Source organism: Aphelocoma coerulescens, chromosome 12, assembly GCF_041296385.1.
Source record: "Aphelocoma coerulescens isolate FSJ_1873_10779 chromosome 12, UR_Acoe_1.0, whole genome shotgun sequence".
Taxonomy (NCBI): domain Eukaryota; kingdom Metazoa; phylum Chordata; class Aves; order Passeriformes; family Corvidae; genus Aphelocoma; species Aphelocoma coerulescens.
The window spans coordinates 5,325,729-5,343,762 of record NC_091026.1 but is presented as its reverse complement, the minus strand read 5'-3'; the positions used below and the strand labels follow the sequence as shown (position 1 = coordinate 5,343,762).

Below are 18,034 nucleotides of genomic sequence, written 5' to 3'. Positions count from 1 at the left end.
AAGAGGTCACAAACCCTCCTCATTGTTTTGGCGAAACCACTTTCACATGTGTAGCAGCAAAAAAAATACAAAGCTCTTTTTTTAATCCCCTCAATGCAGAAGGTAAATGCTGCACAGCTCAAGGATATCAACAGGGTTCCCACGGACAACAAATGCTGCTTGTTATTAACCAACAACATCAACTGGATTTCCAGGGATATATGACTATAAAAGGAAACTTAAAAGGAAGGAAAAGCCAGACTTAAACCCAAATACTGTTAGTGGTCATTGGTCAGAGGCCATTTCAGATGCATTAAAACAGCTCATGGTGGTTGTGCTCCTTATGTCAAAAAGGGGGGTGTAGTCATACAGAAGCTTTTAGCTCTAATAATCTCCACAAATATTTTGTCTTTGCATCTTTTGATTTAAACTATCCCCTGGCAAACCGTGCCTAACTCAGACATGAGGATTTCCTGCTGCTTAGGGAAACCTTCCCATTCAGGCCCCTAAAACACACGCAGGATCAAACCAAGCCTCTGCAGTGCCAGCTCACACTGAGCCAGCTCACCAAGTCTGCTGCTGTGTGCACATGGAGAAATCCCTCACGTGGGAATCCACTTCCAGAGAAGCAGCACCACGAGTGGCTTTTCCAAGCCAGGCAGGAATAGCACATCCAAGCCATTTTTAGGTGCCACTCGAGTGACAAGCACCAACCCCGCAGCAGATCCGGGGCTGGCAGGGGCTGTGGTACCTCTTGTTTAGAGACAACAGCTGCCAGGGAGCCTGGATCACACAGCTCCCCTGGCAGTGCCCAGGGCAAGGCACAACATGTGTGAAGCCAGCTCCATGCACAGACAGGCCACGATGCAGGAACAGAAGAAAACTTTTTAAAAATAGCTCCTCAGGAAGGAGTTCAGGCAACTTTAGCTCATCTTCAGAGTCAAAAAAGGAGGCAAGAACTTAAAACCCTTTATTCACACTTTTTTTTTTTACCTTTTCCTGCATTTTTCTATTTGTGCACGGCCTGTGAACATTATAGGAACATGCTGAATCACCTGGAAACTAATGCCATACAGGCATTTCAGATACCCAAGTGCAGAAATTACAGCCTTAAATTCCATGTTTCAGTGTAACAGGCACATTATTTCTACAAGGGCACTCATGACAAATCCATCCCATTTTATTAATAAAACATTTGCAAAACACCTTTTTTATCCATTACATGGATAAAAGTCAGTTGCAATTAAGAGACTCATCACTTGTATTCATGGCAGCTCTGTGCTTCAGGGCTTCAGGATTAATTCCAGTGCATTATTTCAGACCCTTAAATGTTGCAGACACCAACATCCAGGAGAGCCCCCCATTCACCAGCTTCTCAAATCAGATCTAAATTTGACAGAATCAAATCATTTCCCTAAAGGCACTTAAAACTGCACTGTTGTAATAGCACAGGTAAGTTGACATATTTTGCACAAAAAAACCCCAAGTACTTCTTCTCTGCATGGACACAAATTCACAGGCTCACCACATCAGAGTGATTTTGGAGAAGAGAAGCCTCTGGGACACATCAGAGCACCTTCCAGTGCCTAAAGAGGCTCCAAGAGAGCTGGAAAGGGACTTTTGACAAGGGCCTGGAGTGGCAGGACAAGGGGGAATGCCTTTAAACTGACAGAGGATGGGGCTAGATAGGATATTAGGAATAAATTCTTGCCTTTGAGGATGGTGAGGCCCTGGCACAGGACACCCAGAGAAGCTGCGGCTGCCCCATCTCTGGAACTGTCCAAGGCCAGGCGGGATGGGACCTGAGCAACCTGGGATAGTGGAAGGTGTCCCTGTCCATGGCAGGGGGTGGGATGGGATGAGCTTTAAGGTCCCTTCCAACCCAAAGCATCCTGTGATTTTACTTCACACAGCACCACCAGGTCAGTACCTCAGCAGGTAACAGGTTCAGTACGTCTGGAGATTCGGATTCAGAATTAGTGAGTGATTACAGTACTTGGGGCCAGGTTTTGGCAGGCACCCAGGAACAAGCCTGGTTTATAAGCCACCCTGGCCCCACGTGGAACCTTGTCAGAGCACACCTGGCCAGCACTGCCCCTGACACTGCCCCTCTGCATGACCAAACTGTGCTCAAAATCAATCCAGCACCGCTGGAAATAACAACCTGTGTGCAGCAACATGAAGCAAATTTATTACTCTCTACTGCAGCCCCACTTTGAGTGAAATCAAGTGAAATCAGGAATTAACCTAAATTGCTTAATTTTAGGTGCTGGAGAGCCCAACTAGACGGACTAGGGAGTTTGGAGTTGATTATTCTCTTTTACTTCCTTTTACAATTTAATTACTTAACCTCTTACGGTCTCAGACACTGCAAGCCAAGCACTCTGCCTGTGAGAAAAGGCTAACAGACTAATTATTTCCCTTAAAATGAGAAAAAATGGCTTCTGAGGAAAACCAGTGCAGACCCAGGAACTCTGCATTTCTCAAGCTCACAGCTGGTGCCTCCACACTTGTATTTTGAGAATTTTCACCCTTTCTACCACACTGGCCTTGTGACTCTTCCCAAGAAGCCCCCTCCAGGGTGTGGGGCCACAAGTTTACACCATATTGAATTAATTAAAGCAAACAAATAAAAAAAGAGAAACAAAACATATGGAGTGGGAAGGTGGGAATACTCCACCAGGTCATTTCTTTCAAGCATTCCCCAAATCTTTTCCAGCACTTCAAATCTAGTATTTATATTTATCTCAAGGAAAAATCTGTGGGCATCATACACAGAGGTTAAGCCCCAAGGAAACCATGCAAGTCCAGTGAGCCATTCAGAACACATCCGTAGTGCTTCACCAGCAATTAAATACTGGCCACAAGTCGGATTTACCAAATCTCTTACTCATAAGAGCAGAGGGGACATTGACGCAATCAAATTGAGAAAAACACTGGTGCAACCCGGCTGATTTTTTTTTTTTAATGGGATGGATGATACATAAAAAAATAAAGTCTTACAATCACTCAATTCAACAACATCCTGCTACTAGTAAGGGTTATATTTATAAATCAGTACATTTTCATAACAAAATGTTCTATTTCATAGCAGATCCTTCCTTCGAATGACCTCAAGAAAGTTCTGAAACAAAATCCTGCCCAAAATGATCCCAGCTTTGGGCCCTCATCCTGCACAGCTATCCCTACATGAATGCTCTCATTAGATGATGCACCGATTTAAAAGGACTGGCATCTTATGTAAATGGATGTTATTGCCTTTAATTGCAGCCATAATTATGGGAGTGTCTCACAACTGAGTAAGGTCACATTAAGCAAACTTACTGGAAACTTTGCAAACTGCTCTGCAACACACTGGGCGAGCACCAGGAGTCCCACAATGGGCATTTAGTCAGTCCCATCTTCAGCTCTAGGAAAAGCACTACAAAATCAGTCGACCCTGTATGGGATTGCTCCAAGTTGTAGTTGGTTTAGTATGTTTTTGCCTCATATGAACTAGTTTCTCTGGCATTTGCCAATATAAAAAGTTTAATTCAGAATTAACATCTTTAAAAATCAAAAAAACTTAAGAGTCTTCGAGTTTCTTTGGTATTAACATCTTTGTTTTCCTCCTCAGATCTCAAAGAGCCACACGTGCACCACGGGACCTGCTACAGAGCCAAAAAGGAGCCAGGTATTGTCAAGAGCAGTGAGGGCAGTATCCAATTCCCCTGGCACAGACAACAAATCCCTGCTCATGGAAGATGCCAGCACAAGCATCGTGGGGATGACCCAAGCAGCAGTGAAGGGGTTTTAGTTCAGCCAGGAAGCAATGGCCATCACTGTGTTTCAACAGCTGAAGGGGGGTCCCCCTCCTAGTCCGAGAGGTTCTGAAACATCAACCTTACTGAAATCCCTTTCCATGCCCTGGGCTGGAGTCAGGCATGGAGGAAGCTGGTAGCTGCCTACAATAAGGCTGGAAGGAGCAAAGTGGTGGCTGTAAACAAGAGCAATCCTGTGACTCACTGGGCAGGAGCCACAGCCACTCTGCACCCGATGACACCCAGTTTTCTGTGGCAGAAGGCAGCTCAGGGTCCTGGTCCCATTAACAAACACGGGTACAACACCCCTCACTGCCCCATCCACCTCTGCCTCCCCATCCTGCCCCACGGCAGCAGGAGCGCCTGGTTTATCTTCCAGCCGACATAATACAATTTTCCTAGAAAGTGGGGAAATTATATCCAAACATAACCATGACTGAGGCTATGTTCAAAAGTTTTGGTGTACTTACGTCACAGCTGTCATCCTGCATTACACAAAGTGCCTCACAAACACGCCAGACCTTGATCCCCAGAGAGACACAGCCCTTTCCAAGGAAGGCCCCAACGAGCCAGCAGCCAAGTCTCACGAAGGAAGATAAAAAAGGTGCAGATTATGTGTTTTTTATGGAGTTGCCCTTAGGAATAAGGGAAGAAGAGCTAACCAGTTGGATCAGTATTTGCTAAAGCACTGGTTTTACACCCTTCCTCAGCCAATGGAGAGCACCATGGCTTGGAGGAGTGAGATGTAAACCCGCCTTCCTACAGACAGTTAAAAAAAAAAAAAATCCACCACAGCAAAGCAATCTCCAGAAATAACTCGGCAAGCAAACAGCTGCTGCTACGCTACGATTCCCTTTTTCCACGCCACATCTCCCAAACCTTCCTTGGCCCTGGGCTGTTCCAGCAGAAGCCGCGATTCCCATTTCCCACCGGCCGAGCTTTCTGAGATGCCGGGCACCCTCACTCCTCCGTGGAGCCGGGAGGAAAAATCTCGACCAGGGGGTCCAGGAAAACACCACCTTCCCCCTCCAGCCGTGCCCTGACGCGCGAGGGTCGCTCGGGGGCTGCCCCGTGGGTGGGAATCGGGGGCGGGAAGGGGAGAAACGGCAGCGCAGCCCCGCTCCCGCGGGGGTCCCGGGGGTCCCGGGGTTCCTACCTCGGTGGCGCCGGCCCTGCGGGCAGCGGCCGCGGCAGCCCCACATGGGCGGCGGGCTGGGCTCCGGCGGAGGCTGGCACGGACCGCACGGGCGCAGGGCCGCGGGGAGCCCCGCGGAGCTGCCCGCGGGTGTGCGCGCCCCGCGCGGGGCGGGCCGGGGCGGAGGGACCGGCCCCGGGCAGCGCCCGCCCCGCCGGGAGCCCCCGCTCCGCCCCGCCCCGCCCGGGGGGATGCGGGAGGGGCCCGCGGGGAAGGACGGGGCTCCCGCACCTCTGCGCGGACTCCCGGGGAGCGGCTCCCGCACCTCTGCGGCCGCGGAACGTCCGCACCGCACCGAACCGGCGGCCCCGGTGCGCTCCCCATCACCCGCTCCCTGCCGGGACCGCAGGCGTCCCTCCGCTGTCTGCTCCCCAGGGCTTCGTGTTTTGTTAAAACCTAGCCGGATTTAAAAATAAGCAAATAAATAAATAAGTAAAAATCAAGTAGACGGGGGAGGTGCGGCGGCTGTAGCCATTTTGGAGAGCTGGCTGTGAATGCAGCCGGGGGGCAGGAGATAGGGATCAGCGGTGGCCGGAGGAATGGGGGTATGGTCAGCAACAAGCCCTCAGCCAGGCTCAGAAGCACCCGCGGAGGCTGAGGCGACCCCAGCACTGACCCAGCAGAAGTCACCCCCCCCAAGAGCCTCAGGCACGGCTGGGATCCACCTCCCAGGGAGCCGGAGCGGTCCCAGGTGAAGCCCATCGGGGCAGTTACAGCCTCTACGTGCATTCAGGGCACGGCCACACAGCTGTTTTGGTCTGGAGCTTTTCCCTGCCCTTGCCATACAGCATCCCTGAGGACACACACAGTATCCCCCCGACACAAGCTTGAGCTTAATGACAAAAATCCTCTAGTTCCTTGCACCATCCTTCGGGTGATACTGAAGCGTGTTTGTTATCTTGTTCAGGTTGGGGCAGGTTATTTTCAGGGTTGCCTTTCCTCACGGCTTTGTAAGTTTGTTAAGCTGTTCCTCTGAGGTAGGCATGAACTAAATGGGTGCATGTAGAAGCTTCAGAGCTGTTATCTCATCACACTGCTTATCCTCCGCTGGGGTGAGAAGCTGGAGAGGCAGCACTGTGCTCAGGAGAGAGTTATCTGTACCTTCTGCCTTTGGCCTGCAGAGATAGGCAAACACAAGTTTGGGGAGGGGGAAACACCACTGCAGATGAAAGAGGGGCCAAACTGAAAATGAAGGAAGATTAAGGAAGCATCACTCTAAAGCCACTTATTAGTGAAAAATCAGAATAATTCCCCCTTTAAGATGAAAATGGTCGACGTAAGCAACAGAGTTAAGATTTTGTTTGATTTTGGTTTTGCCTAAAATTCACATGCAAATTTTCTTTACCTTGTCAGGATGTCTTTTCATCTACCTACACACTTCCATCCTGCTTCCCAAGCTGTCTCCAACTGATATCAACTCCAAGTTTACTGTCTGGACAGCTAGTTTCAGACCCCCACTGGTAACATAAGCATTGTAACCATGCTGGCTCTGCCTGGGGATCACCTGATGCTTTAAAACTTTAGTTAATAAAGTACAACTTCTGAACTGCTTGCAGAATTTAAGCCGCATGAAAGAAAGGGTGGTTTGTTGGTGTGATTTTTTTAGATAGGGAGTACTGAATGCTTATCTCCAGGTGATGATGCCTCCTGCAATGAGGAAACTCAGCAGCTGAGGTCAGTACGATGCTTGGTATCACTTCCTTCAAGTGTGTGTGTGGTGACTCAGAACAAGGGCTGAGTTACTTTGGTCTGAGAGACCAGGCCCCTACCACTTCTCCAATCCCAGGCTCCAATCCAACTCCAGCCCCTCTGGAAATCTGATTTTCTAGGAACTGAGGGCAAACGCGAGAGAAAAATGTTCACTGTTGATGCAATGCTAAGGAATGCTTCCTTTTCTTTTGGGGAATTGTCAAAAGTAAGATCCAGCTCCTTGTGCAACCCCTAGAGCTGAACAGCTTCTTCTCAAGGTGCCATAGTGTAAGTGTTGGGCTCTGTGGAGGTGGAAGTCACCTTCTGGACAGTACTTAATCCTTATTAGCACTCTATGATTTCATCTGAAGTAGTAATGATTAGTTTGCTTTATCTTCTTAAGGAGTTCAAGTGACTTTACATAACTGTGGGCTTTTCTGCATTAGCAAGCTTTGTTGTCCACTGCTAAGAGTGTGAAGGAGGGGGTTGATGTGGTGGGTACTCACAGCCAGCATGTCCCCGTGCTGTTCTGGAGCAGAGCATTTGTCACTGGCACAGATGGCATAGCTCAAAACTTGATTTAGTTAACTCTGGTTTTGGTCACTGACTGCTTCCATCTTGAAGCAAGGGCCACTGGAGTTGTTTGCGAGTTTCTCTGGAAGAAGAATTCTGAGCCCTGGGGTAGGAGAGAGGTTTCATCTGCTCTCCCCTTGAAACATCTTTTAGTCAGTTTCTGGGCTTAGTGAAACCTTATCCCCATGTTCTCTTAAAAAAAAAAAAAAAAAAAAGAAAAAGGAAAAGAAAAAGAAAAAGAAAAAGAAAAAGAGGTTTTTTTTGCAGCTGGCGTGAAGCCACAGGTAGTGAGGCAGGGCCAGAAATGGAGCTCGGGGGGGGTGGGCATTGCAGCAGCTCACCCTCCTGTCCTCAGCCTTAAAAACAAAGAAAATCCAACAAAACCACCCAGCTGCAAGGATTCCCTACTGCTTGATGTTGGTAAAAAGGTACAGAGTGACCCCACTGTCCCACTGGCCAGCGAGATGTGGCTCAGTATCAGCCAGAAACTTCCGCTCCTTTTGGCAGAACAAAAAGTCTGAGTACCTGTGGTAAAGGCAGCCTGTAACCCTGCACGGGCTGGTGGGCAGAGCCTCACGGGGCATCAAACAGGCTTTTCTTTCAGTGCTTTTTCTCTTCTGCTTAACCGTGTTTATCCTCCTCCACAGCATTTTTTTCAAGGTGGGAAGGCACACCTTAGCCTTTGTGTGCAGCAGCTGCACTCCCAGAAAAGCTGTACTGCAGGATCCCAACTGTGCAGAGGACTTCAGGGCTCTTAGAAGCAAAGCACATTAAATCACTGATAAACCAGTGCAAGTATTAATAGCAAAACTTGCTAGAAATCTTGGATTTTGCTCAAGATCTGTGTAGCCAACCACTAATGAGGTTGTTGAGATTTTGTCCAAACCGGGGAGGTATAGTTAATTTGGCAAGTGGAACTAGGAACAGATTCATGAGGGGAAAATAAAATCTGATAATTTATTTGCATTTATGAGAACTCAGCAGGAGAGAAGCGTGTTCAAGGTAAATATTCACAGTTTCTGCCTGGGATGTTAGCTTGTGCTTGGATAAACTGAGCAAGCAGGGTCATCCCTTTGTAAAATGTTTGACTTAGTCCTGTGCCCTTCTCAAAAATAGTTAAATTGGAAAAACTTCTGCACTTACAGGCCTTGGAAAATATTTTGCCCTAAATGTGGCTTAGTGGTTTCAAAGAACTGAAGAGAAGGCCACAAAAATATATTTTTCCTTCAGCTGCTTGGCAAGGAAAAGCATCTGACCGGGCTTATCAGAACAACGTGGCTGGGGCAGGCCTGGACTGCCTGGGGACACCAATCCTACTGACTGTGTTTTTCACAGGCCACATTCCTCCTGCTCTAGTGTGAGCCAATAATTTTTACCTCTGGATGACAGTAATTCAAAGATGAGTAAATCAATTGGATTTTTGTTCCTCAGCTTCATCGGAAGGTTTAAGCTGTTGGGTCCTTTGTTAAATTCCTTGGAAATTGGCCACTTGCAGGATTGCACTGTGTTCAGTTCAGCCAGATAACACAACTCTTTCTTAAAGATTTATTTGCAATCTTTACCCAAATTTTAAGTGTTCAGGAGAAGGATAAAAGGCAGAAATAGGTGAACCAGCAAGTAAAAGTTCATACAATTATTCATGTAGTCATCTTGTAGTCACTATTCTTGCTGTACCTTTTTTCTTTTCCTTTCTCTGAGCTGTTTTTTTCTGTCCAGACTGTAAGACCTTAAAAATCAGGTGTATCCTTGTCCTGAAGCATAGGAGCATGTTAAGGTACCCCAAGACTGGAGACTTAAGATGTTTGGGAAGTCTTATCTTTTTGAGTGGGAATTCTCATCTCCAGTCTGGTCAGACCCTAAGAGCTTGCCTGGCCTTTCTCAGGCTCTTTGGAAGAGCCAGATCTTGTTATGTGCATTGCTGGAGTGCTTGTTGTGCTATTTTTACACAGCTCAGTTTTTGTATGTGCAGCTGTAGTCAAGTGTTGCTTCTTGATCCCAGACAACTGAGATTTTCCATAACCTTTGACTAAAAAAAAAAGTATCTTTAATCACAGCTCCCCTTCACAACAGGCAGCACGTAAGAAGATTATATAAATATTATATTAAGCACATTTTTTGGCAAATTGCTTGCATTGGTGTTGCATTTCTTTCCACCAGTGTCTGTGTGGTGGAAGAAATAAACAACGAGCTTGGACCATAATGGAAGTGAATACTCTGATGTGTATCTCTTCTAACTTGGGGATTCCTCATCAGTTAACTGCCTTGTTAAAATAACTCTGACATCGATTTATCTACCAAGAACCCAGAACAGGGCATTTTAAAGATGAGTCTCCTTACTCTGGGTTATTGGTGGTATTTTGTGATAAACCTGCATAGGTAGAAATAATTCTTTCTTGCTTAGAAAACAAAGATAAGGCTTTTTTTTTTTTTGTAGCTGGCAGAAAATTAGCATTCATACTATGCCTTCTAGCCACAACTGAAGTGGAAAAGGTTTCATGACCCTTCTGACCAACATCCTGAAGGTCAGCTCAAGTAGATTTTGGTGGCAATTCTTCTTGGGCTCACCTGGTTTCAGACAGTGATGGGACACAGATGAGAGTTATTTGAAGTTATTTCATTCAATTTGGATGTAATTACTGATTCAACACATTCTATGAGTGGATGAACAAGTGTTAATCCATGAAATAAAAAACAACATAGGTGTTTGTTTGTGTGAATAAATGCAGCATGGATTTATGACAGAGAATCTGTTTCATCCAACTAATTTTGGCAGGGTGGCAGAGGGGCAGAGAGAAAAGGGTACCTTTGGAGGGTTCTTTTGTTCTAGGCCAGTGATTAGGAAGTCACCTGTGCCCCAGGAGCTGGTTTATGCAGTCAGGGAGAGCAGACCCACATTCAAGGGCCAACAGCTCCACTATTTTATCAAAGGAAAATAAGATTAAATACAGACCACCCTCTTTCCCAGCTGCCTTGAAGACAAGGAAGCAAAAAACCTACCTCTGTGTTTATTCTGCTGGTGCTTTTCACAGCACACACTCCCCAGGGCACGTCGGGTGCTTGTGTTCAGACATCCACGGTGGTTCTGCATCAGGCACTGTGATGGTGTGAGAGATTCAGGCTTCCAACACCACTGCCCTTGCTGTGCTGGATGCTGCCAGTTATCCGTGTCCTCTTACTCTCCTTACAGATTTGTTGCTATGGTGAGAAAAGCCAAGCCTTAAATATTGAACTCCCTGTTATCTCAGCTGGTATCTGCTGTGTAGAGGTATCAGTTGGTGTGTATTAAAACAAACAAGATTAATAAAGAATAAAGAATAAATGCCTTGCACTTAGGGCAGGTTCTGCCTCCAAATTTTGGGCGTTTTTTTCCCTGCTTCAATTCCAGCTTGGTTTGTTTTTGCTGAACCTAACCTTGAGCTCTGCCCAACAGCACAGAGGATTACAACTGTTTATGTCTTAATTGGGGCATAGGACCAGTAACCTGTCAAATCAAATTTTTCCTCCTGAGAAGTTACAGTCAAATGCAGGACAGTTCCCACAAAATGTTCTGCTATATTATTTTGTGTTTGCTTGAAGCCTGCACGAGCAGATTAGAGCAGAGTTTGGAGCACTGTACAGTTTTGTGCCTAACATGTTACTGGAGGAAAATGAGTTTACTAGGTGTTTTATACAGCACAAGCCAGCAACTTCACTCGAAGCACTCCCAAGACCTCACTCTGACCCTCCTCGGGCTGGTGATAACACTCCTGCTGATTTACTAATTCCAGCACAGGACACTGATTACCCTGTTTTTAAAGCCCCACGGTGGAAAATAACTAGGAGGGGAGTTGCTGCCAAATCAGAGCAGCAGAGATGCTGCAAATAGGACGAGTGTTCTGCCTCTGACACTCCCACCAGCAGTGAAAAACACAGACTACACTTTTCTTGAACAGAAAACGTGGCACCCCACATACCAGCCCTGCGTGAGGCTGGCCTGGAGCACTTGCAACAAAGGAGCTGCTGCTGCGCCCACATTCTTGTGGTGAAAGTCCTGCTCTGGTGCCCAGCCCCAGTAAGGCCAGATTAAAAAAGTTATGGAACAAAGCGGGACAAGCTCTCAAGTGCAGAGGGATTTTTGTTTGTGTAACCTAAAGCAAGGTCTGCTGTTTGTGCTGGATGTTTAAACACTTGCTGAGAGCCCACAAATAGTGCTTCGGGGCTTACGGGTTTTTTTCAAGTAACTTCTGAAATTGCAGTCTGATGAGTCAGAGGAATGAAGGCTGATATTCCTGCTGGTTCTCGGAAACGAGGGATGTTAAATCCAGGGCAGTAGCAGAGTCTGTGGCCTCTGAAGAACACTTAGATCTTTCTTAAATACGCTTTGTTTTTTATAAATATTTTCAGATCTTTTCTAGAAATGCCTGAGCAAGGGAAAAGGTCTGGAGTGGGTAATTTTCAAACACAAAACAGAGATACAAAGATACTGTAAGGAAGAGCCACTTTCAGTTTAGGTAACTGGTAGCTTGAAAACTTCATGTTCAAGTCAGTGCTGCTCTGTGTGACACTGAGGAGGGTTGGGATACAGAGTCTTGTATTCAAGCTCTGGAAATTATTTCTGTAGGAGCTGATGTTTCACTTTTGAAACAGTAATCAGAAGTGAGCTTTGACATTACACGTGGAAAAGGAGTGGCAAGTTTTAGTTAAAACCATTATCAGGAAAGCAATGAAGCCTACCCTCAATGCTATTGGCATATGGGGGGTGTGCTTTACTCAAAGCCAATGAAACTCAGCTGCTCTGGGTAGCACCTCAGGCTGCTCCCAGGCTCAAATGTCATTGGAGGCAGTTTCTGTGCTGCTGCCTCTTCCTCCTCCACCTCCGCCTGGTCTCATGTTTCTCTGAGGTACCTCTGAGTCCTCTTAGCTGCTACTGCTGGGTGAGCTGCTCACCTGGCAGCTTTGGGCACAGCAGAGCAGGGTGTGTTTGGGAGTCAGGGGGGCTTTCTGCAACTGCAGCTGAACAGAGTGACCAAAACCTGCCCGGGGCTGGCAGAGCACCCAGCCCTCCTCTCTCCCTTCATGCTGCCACGTGTTTGCACGCCCACAAAGCGACCTGAGCTGAGTGTCCAGCCCTGCGTGCCACAAGCCTCCACTGCAATGTGAATGGAATAAAAGGCATTTTAAAGATCCACTTGCCATCTCTTTAATTTCAAGCCATACACTTGCCACGATCTGCTTTTGGGAAGGATTTATTTCTTTCAAAAGAGGCTTGTACTTGTATATCAGGAGAAGCTCAGCATGCAGCCACAAGGGCTGCAGGAGAAGTGGTTTGGAAGGACCTGCTTCACATACTCCTGGCTTTGGTTTTATGGCTTCTGTCCAGATCTTTGGATGAATTGAAATGCATCAGCAAATGATAGCTAGTGGGGTCCTAAAACAACTGGCATCTCAAAATGCTATCACCCCCTTGCTCATCTAACCATAGGTGTGGGCTGTTAATGCAAGACAAAACTGAAAACAATGTCTTAGTGTCTGACTAAACTGATTTCTATACCAATTCTGAGTGTTTTAGTCAGGAAACAAGGCAGATGAGAACTTTTCTTATTAGGTAAATAACAGGCCACTAATTTCCTGCTTGTATCTGAAAAACCTGTGAATTGCTTGGAAGAGCTTCCTCCAATCTGTTTTTAATGCAAGACTTAATCTACACCTTACCCTTCAGCTGAACTACTTATGTCCTGATTATATCAAAGCATGTAAAGGCTCCTCACTACAACCACCTTCACTCTAGATTGTAAAATAATCTTTCTATCTTCAGATCATTCAGCAGTTCAATTCTCTCTGTTTGGGATAGTTAACCATGGTAAATACTTAGGATTGTTTTTGGAGATATGAGGTTTAAGCATCCTAGACAAAAAATAGTGAGTCATTGAAATGAAAAACTTGGCAATGTAAGGACAGCTCTAAGTGACAGACTTCCCTCATTTCTTGGAGCATTTCTCCAGAAATTGATTTAGTGTGAAACCTATAAGGCAATGGACGAGCGAGCTCTGCACAGAACAGGTTCCTCAGTCATTCTGAGCACGGAAAACAGGAGCTGCAGTGACAACACCATGAGCACATCCCACCTGAGAGCTGTAGAGCAGCCAGAAATGTGACCCACACAAAGGCCCATGCCTGGATTACTGCTGGCTCCTCTCCAGCTCACTCCTGCCGAGCGTGGGCTGGCTCCGGCACCGCGCTGGGTCTGCACAGCTCTACACATGTACGGGTTTTCAGAGCGGGGAAAAACAACCCAGCAGATGTTCAGTGCTTCCAAATTGTCTGCTGGCACCACATGCAGTGTCTTTCTAGTCGCTATTCCTCAGAGTCTGGAGTAAGACAAGCTAAATTACATGAAATCCAGTGTCTTGGGTGTCTTTAGGTACAGTATGAGAGGCAAGGACAGAAGAAGAGCTACAATAAGTAGGATGAATAAAGCAAATCCTCTTACACATTCAAAGCTATTATTTGAAAGTGGCAAACTGCATTCATGCCCAAGTTTGCATTATTTCAACAACAAGAAAAGGAGCTGCTTCAAGAAAAAAGGGAAGTCTGTCACTTCCCAGCCTCATTTTTCTTTAAGAAAAGCCACAAACCCACACCTGGAGACAGGGTTTCTGCAGGGCTTCTGTGGCTTCTGACAGTGCCAGAGCCTCTGCAACTCCTGAGGAAATGTCTCTTTCCTGATGCCCACCTCAATGCTTAGTTCAGTTAATGGATTGAGATAATACTGTCCAGGAGAACCTCAGACCAGCCCCCAGTTAGGCACCAGCAGCTGAACACTTGAAGCATATTAAATTACCTGCAGTTACAAGCACACAGCTCTGATCCCTTCCAGGCATAAGGAGGACTTGAAATTCATGGTAATTTTCTCTGTGTGAATAGCAAGGTGAACTTTGCTTTCAATTTCAGCATTTAATACAGAGCAAATATCAGATTCCCTGTAGCTTGGGAGGAGCGTGTTTGAGTGTTCATTTAAGTTAAATCACATTTCACATACAAAAAATACAAAGATAATATTGTTTCCAACATTTGCATACAACATTTACCAAGATATCTCTATAAGAATTAGATAAAACTATTAATTCTGGGCCAAAATCCAATTATGACTAATTTTTTCAGGGGCCCCCAGCTTCTCAAAGAGCTTGGTAATAATAGCGTATGTTTCTGAAAGCTGTGACTAGGGAATCCAAAGGCCTAATTATGTCTCCAGTGGTATATTCTCAGATCCTCCTCAATGTAATAATTGAACACAAGAAATGTAGTAACTCTGCAGTGGTTTACGTTAACCAGCTTAACAATTAAGGGTGCAGCTTTGTGAGTTCACAGAACACACACAGTGCCATGCAGTGCAGTCCCAAGAAGGAGAGATTACCTGAATTAGGGCCTAAAATCAGAGAACTGAGCACGTGATTCCCCCACCCCAAGATGAACATCCAGATGAAGATGCCAACATCTCTATCTTGGCTGGGCCGGGGTTTCATGCCTTCTCTCAACTGCTTTGAAACAGGTATGGTTAAGTCTGTGGTCTGGGTTACAGAGATCAGTGCTTTTGCTTGTCATTTGAGGGCTGAACTGCTTTGCATGTGGTTATCCAGGGGAAATCAAAGTGAGGGCACTGGTTTCACTCCACTCCTCTGTGCACAGTGAGGGGTTGGAGAACACACTCCCTCAACTGCAGCCACACAGGCACATCTTTTCATCCCCTTTGGCTCCACTCTTTGGCCATTCCCCATCATTCCCCCTTTTCTCATCCTCCTTCCCCATCATCCCTCTTCCTATGTCTTTTCCCATGAATTCTCTTTTTTTCTTGTGGTTTCTCTGAGGCATTACATCCCCAGCCCAAAGGACAGCCCTTGGCAGCATCACAAGGCACCAGTGGTGTTGCAGGAGGACCCTCCCACCCCAAAACGTGTTGCATCAGAAGACAAGGAGATGCTTGCTGGTGCTTTCTGGTTTTATTAACAGCCCCACAGCCAGGTTCTCAACCCCATGGCAAGGGTGCTGAGGTAGTGTCACCCCATCTGCCCCAGTGTCCCCACAGTGCGAGGATTGTGGGAGGGGTCACTTGGCAAAGCCCAGGGTGTCACAGCGGGGTCCCTGCCACTTGTCGTAGCACTGGCAGCTGAACTCCTTGGCCAGTTTGGAGATGTCCTCCCCAGGCTCCAGGCTCTGAGCCACCAGCCAGGGCTTGCCAGAGTGCAGATCGATGGTGAAGCGGGAGGGGTCAAGGTGGAGGTAGCCCTGCTGGTTGCCCTGGCGCACGCAGCGGCCCTGGCTGGAGCACAGGGTCTGGCTGCACAGGTCAGCGCTGGCCGTCACATTGACGATGTAGTGGCCCAGGGGCCCCTCCACGTAGTCCTTCAGCCTCAGGCAGATCTCCTGCAGTGGCGTTTGGTGTCACAGCCCTGCACAGCTGAGGAACTGGGGGTTCCTGCTGGCAGGGACCTGGTGCCACCCTCTGCACTCACCTTGGAGGTGCTGTAGTCCAGGCTGCCCCAGAGGATGATGCCAGCAGCGCCCTGAGCCGCGCTCTCCCCGATGGTGTTCGTCAGGTCCTCCTGCACCCTCGGGGAGAGGAGAAGTCAGCAGTGCCCAAAGCCCCCACACAGCCCCAGCAGAGCTAAAGACTCCCCAGTGCCAACCCATCAGCCCAAGAGGTGCCCACTATCCCCACATCCCCATCACCTGGGAAAGGAAGTCCACGGTGTGCTCGAAGGCAATCTGGGAGTAGGGCAGGACAGGGATGCCACTGTCAAGGACTCCACGCTGGACAGCGAAAGCCTCGGCCACGCGGTGCCGGACGTAGGGGAGCACCTTGTTGGTGCCATTGAGACAGAGGGGCAGGTAGATGCTGGGGTAGAACGCCCGGCTGCTCTTCCAGAGCCACAACAGATTCTTGTTCCTCTGCTGCTCCACCTCTGGGCACGTCCCGTTGTAGGGCAGGCTATCAAAGTCATTGTTGTAGCAGTCAGGGAAACCATAGAAACCCCAGTAGGCACTGGGACGGAGGCTCTCACCCAGCCACAAGGTCTTGTTCATGAAATCGTGGGCGCTCTCCTCAAACTGCTGCTTGGCCATCTCCTCCACCTCCTTGGGAGGCCACTGTGGGTGCTGCTGCTGCACCAGCTCCTCTGACTTCTGCTGGTAGATGTGCATGGAGTCCCAGTTGCGGATCCACAGTGGGCGCCACTTCTCCCAGTCGATGACAGCCAGCCCACCATAGTCAGGGTTGGGCAGGGTCACCTTGATGTCCTGGGTGGCCTGGTGGATGTGAGTCTCCAGGCTGGCATTTTGGGGGAGCCCCCCGTTCACTGGCACCCCATCAGATGCGTAGTAGGGGAAGAGACCGATCTTGTTGCTGTAGAAGAGAGTGATGTCCTGCCCAGTGAAGGATTCATGGTCATTGGCCAACACATCAAAGACCTCCAGGCTTAGAGTGACATTGTACTTCTTGGCACAGTTCTCGGTGGGGATGTTCCAGATGGTGACAAAGGGGCGGTTGACGAGGACAGGACCGGGCCCCCCAGCATGGGCCAGGGCAGGCAGGAGCAGCAGGAGGACCCGGCAGGACCACAGCAATGCCATGGTGGCTGGTGGGCTCAGGCTGAGTCCTGGTGCTGCCTTGGGGAGAGCTGAGACCTGGGCAGACCTTGATGCTCTTATCCCCAAATCAGGACCGGCATTAATCCACACCTCCATTCCCAAGAGGGGCCGGTCGCCCAGGGTGACCTCTCCCACCTCCTCAAAGTCCCCGAATTTATCAGCAGCTGGAGCCCAGCAGAGCGGCCCCGGAGTGGGACAGCCGCGTCAGCCCCGCGTAATGAGCGGCGGCGGCGGGCTCGGCTGGGAAGGAATGCGCAGAGTCAACACCCCATCACTGGCTGGCGATGAGTGGGCTGGAAAGACAAACAGACGCGGACGGGGCGGGGAGAGGAAGGTCACGGTGATGGACGTGGGCTGCGCCGGGCGGGCGTCGCTCGGGAAGTGGCGAACGACGGCCATGCGCTGGCGAGAGGAGGGCACTGCTGGCAGGGAGCTCACGGCACCGGGCAGGACCGGCACGACACAGCCCGGGGTGGCACGGGACATTCCCGCGTGGGCACCGCGGCCAAGGGAGGGCACGGCCTGGGGCCGCTCACGCGTGGGGCCAGCAGGTACAGGAAGGCATGCCCTGGGGACACCCACAGCACAGGACAGCAGCCACAGAGAGCACGGCATGGGGACACTCACAGCAGCCGAGGGGCGTGAGCAGGAGGGCGGCTGTGTCACGGGCGGCCGCTCCATGCCCACGGGCACCCCTCAGGGCACGGCAGTGCCCGGAGAGGCTGCACGGGCACAAGCAGAGCAGGGCAGCGCCGGGGACACTGGTGGCACAGGACAGCGGAGCTCAGGGACGCTCGCGGCCCAGGGGTGTTCCCGGCCCCGCGGGGCTGTACCTACCCCCGGCCATGGCGCACAGCACGGTGTCCCCACACGGCGATCCCGGTCCCGGGGGCTCCAGTCCCGCATCCCGGACACTGTCGAGGAGCTGGGGCGGGGCCACGCCGGGAATCCCGCTGGGGGCGGGGCCGGGGCGGGGCCGGGGGCGCACGCAGCCTCCACGTGGGTGGCCCGGCCGTGGCTGCCCACGCGGCTCCGGCTCCGCGGGTCCGCTCCCGCCCCTCCAGCGCCTTCCCCGAGCGGCTCCGGCTCCGCGGGACACTTCCCAACACTGCAGAGCTTCCCCCGCGCTGCACACCAACCCACAAGGCTTCCCCCCCTCCCCGGTTGTGTCCGC

At 49.3% G+C, this 18,034-nt stretch overlaps 2 protein-coding genes across 5 annotated transcripts in view; both read right to left on the bottom strand.

Moving 5' to 3' along the window:
• The window catches only part of LOC138117469 (6-phosphofructo-2-kinase/fructose-2,6-bisphosphatase 4), a 56,476-nt gene extending 46,053 nt beyond the window's left edge, over positions 1–10,423 (bottom strand). The window contains exon 1 of one of the 3 annotated variants that reach the window (XM_069027814.1): positions 10,234–10,423. In XM_069027814.1, coding sequence (XP_068883915.1) covers positions 10,234–10,324 — 91 coding nt within the window. In that variant the 5' untranslated portion in view covers positions 10,325–10,423. Of the gene's footprint in view, positions 1–4,249; positions 4,286–4,935; positions 5,087–10,233 lie in introns of those variants that run through there. The other 2 variants (XM_069027818.1, XM_069027817.1) reach the window with 2 other exon arrangements.
• Positions 10,424–15,193: 4,770 nt separating this feature from the next.
• LOC138117443 (hyaluronidase-1-like) lies at positions 15,194–17,980 on the bottom strand. Of its 2 annotated transcripts, none has more exons than XM_069027763.1 (4): positions 17,698–17,980; positions 15,943–17,262; positions 15,726–15,815; positions 15,194–15,636 (listed from the first exon to the last, which is right to left on the bottom strand). In XM_069027763.1, the coding sequence occupies exons 2-4, from the start codon at positions 16,954–16,956 to the stop codon at positions 15,319–15,321; spliced, it is 1,422 nt and encodes a 473-aa protein (XP_068883864.1). In that variant the 5' UTR covers positions 16,957–17,262; positions 17,698–17,980; the 3' UTR covers positions 15,194–15,318. The 2 variants fall into 2 exon arrangements, with proteins under 2 accessions (XP_068883864.1, XP_068883863.1); XM_069027762.1 differs by having other exon boundaries at positions 15,943–17,153.
• Between the last annotated feature and the right edge of the window lie 54 nt (positions 17,981–18,034).

What these genes read in the sequence shown, in the direction of transcription:
- LOC138117443 (XM_069027763.1), bottom strand. Translation starts at nt 16,956, where the DNA reads ATGGAGGTGTGGATTAATGCCGGTCCTGATTTGGGGATAAGAGCATCA. An exon ending in CCGTGGACTTCCTTTCCCAG is followed by an intron (nt 15,816 to 15,942) that starts GTGATGGGGATG and finishes CCGAGGGTGCAG; the next exon opens with GAGGACCTGACGAACACCAT. An exon ending in TGGACTACAGCACCTCCAAG is followed by an intron (nt 15,637 to 15,725) that starts GTGAGTGCAGAG and finishes ACGCCACTGCAG; the next exon opens with GAGATCTGCCTGAGGCTGAA.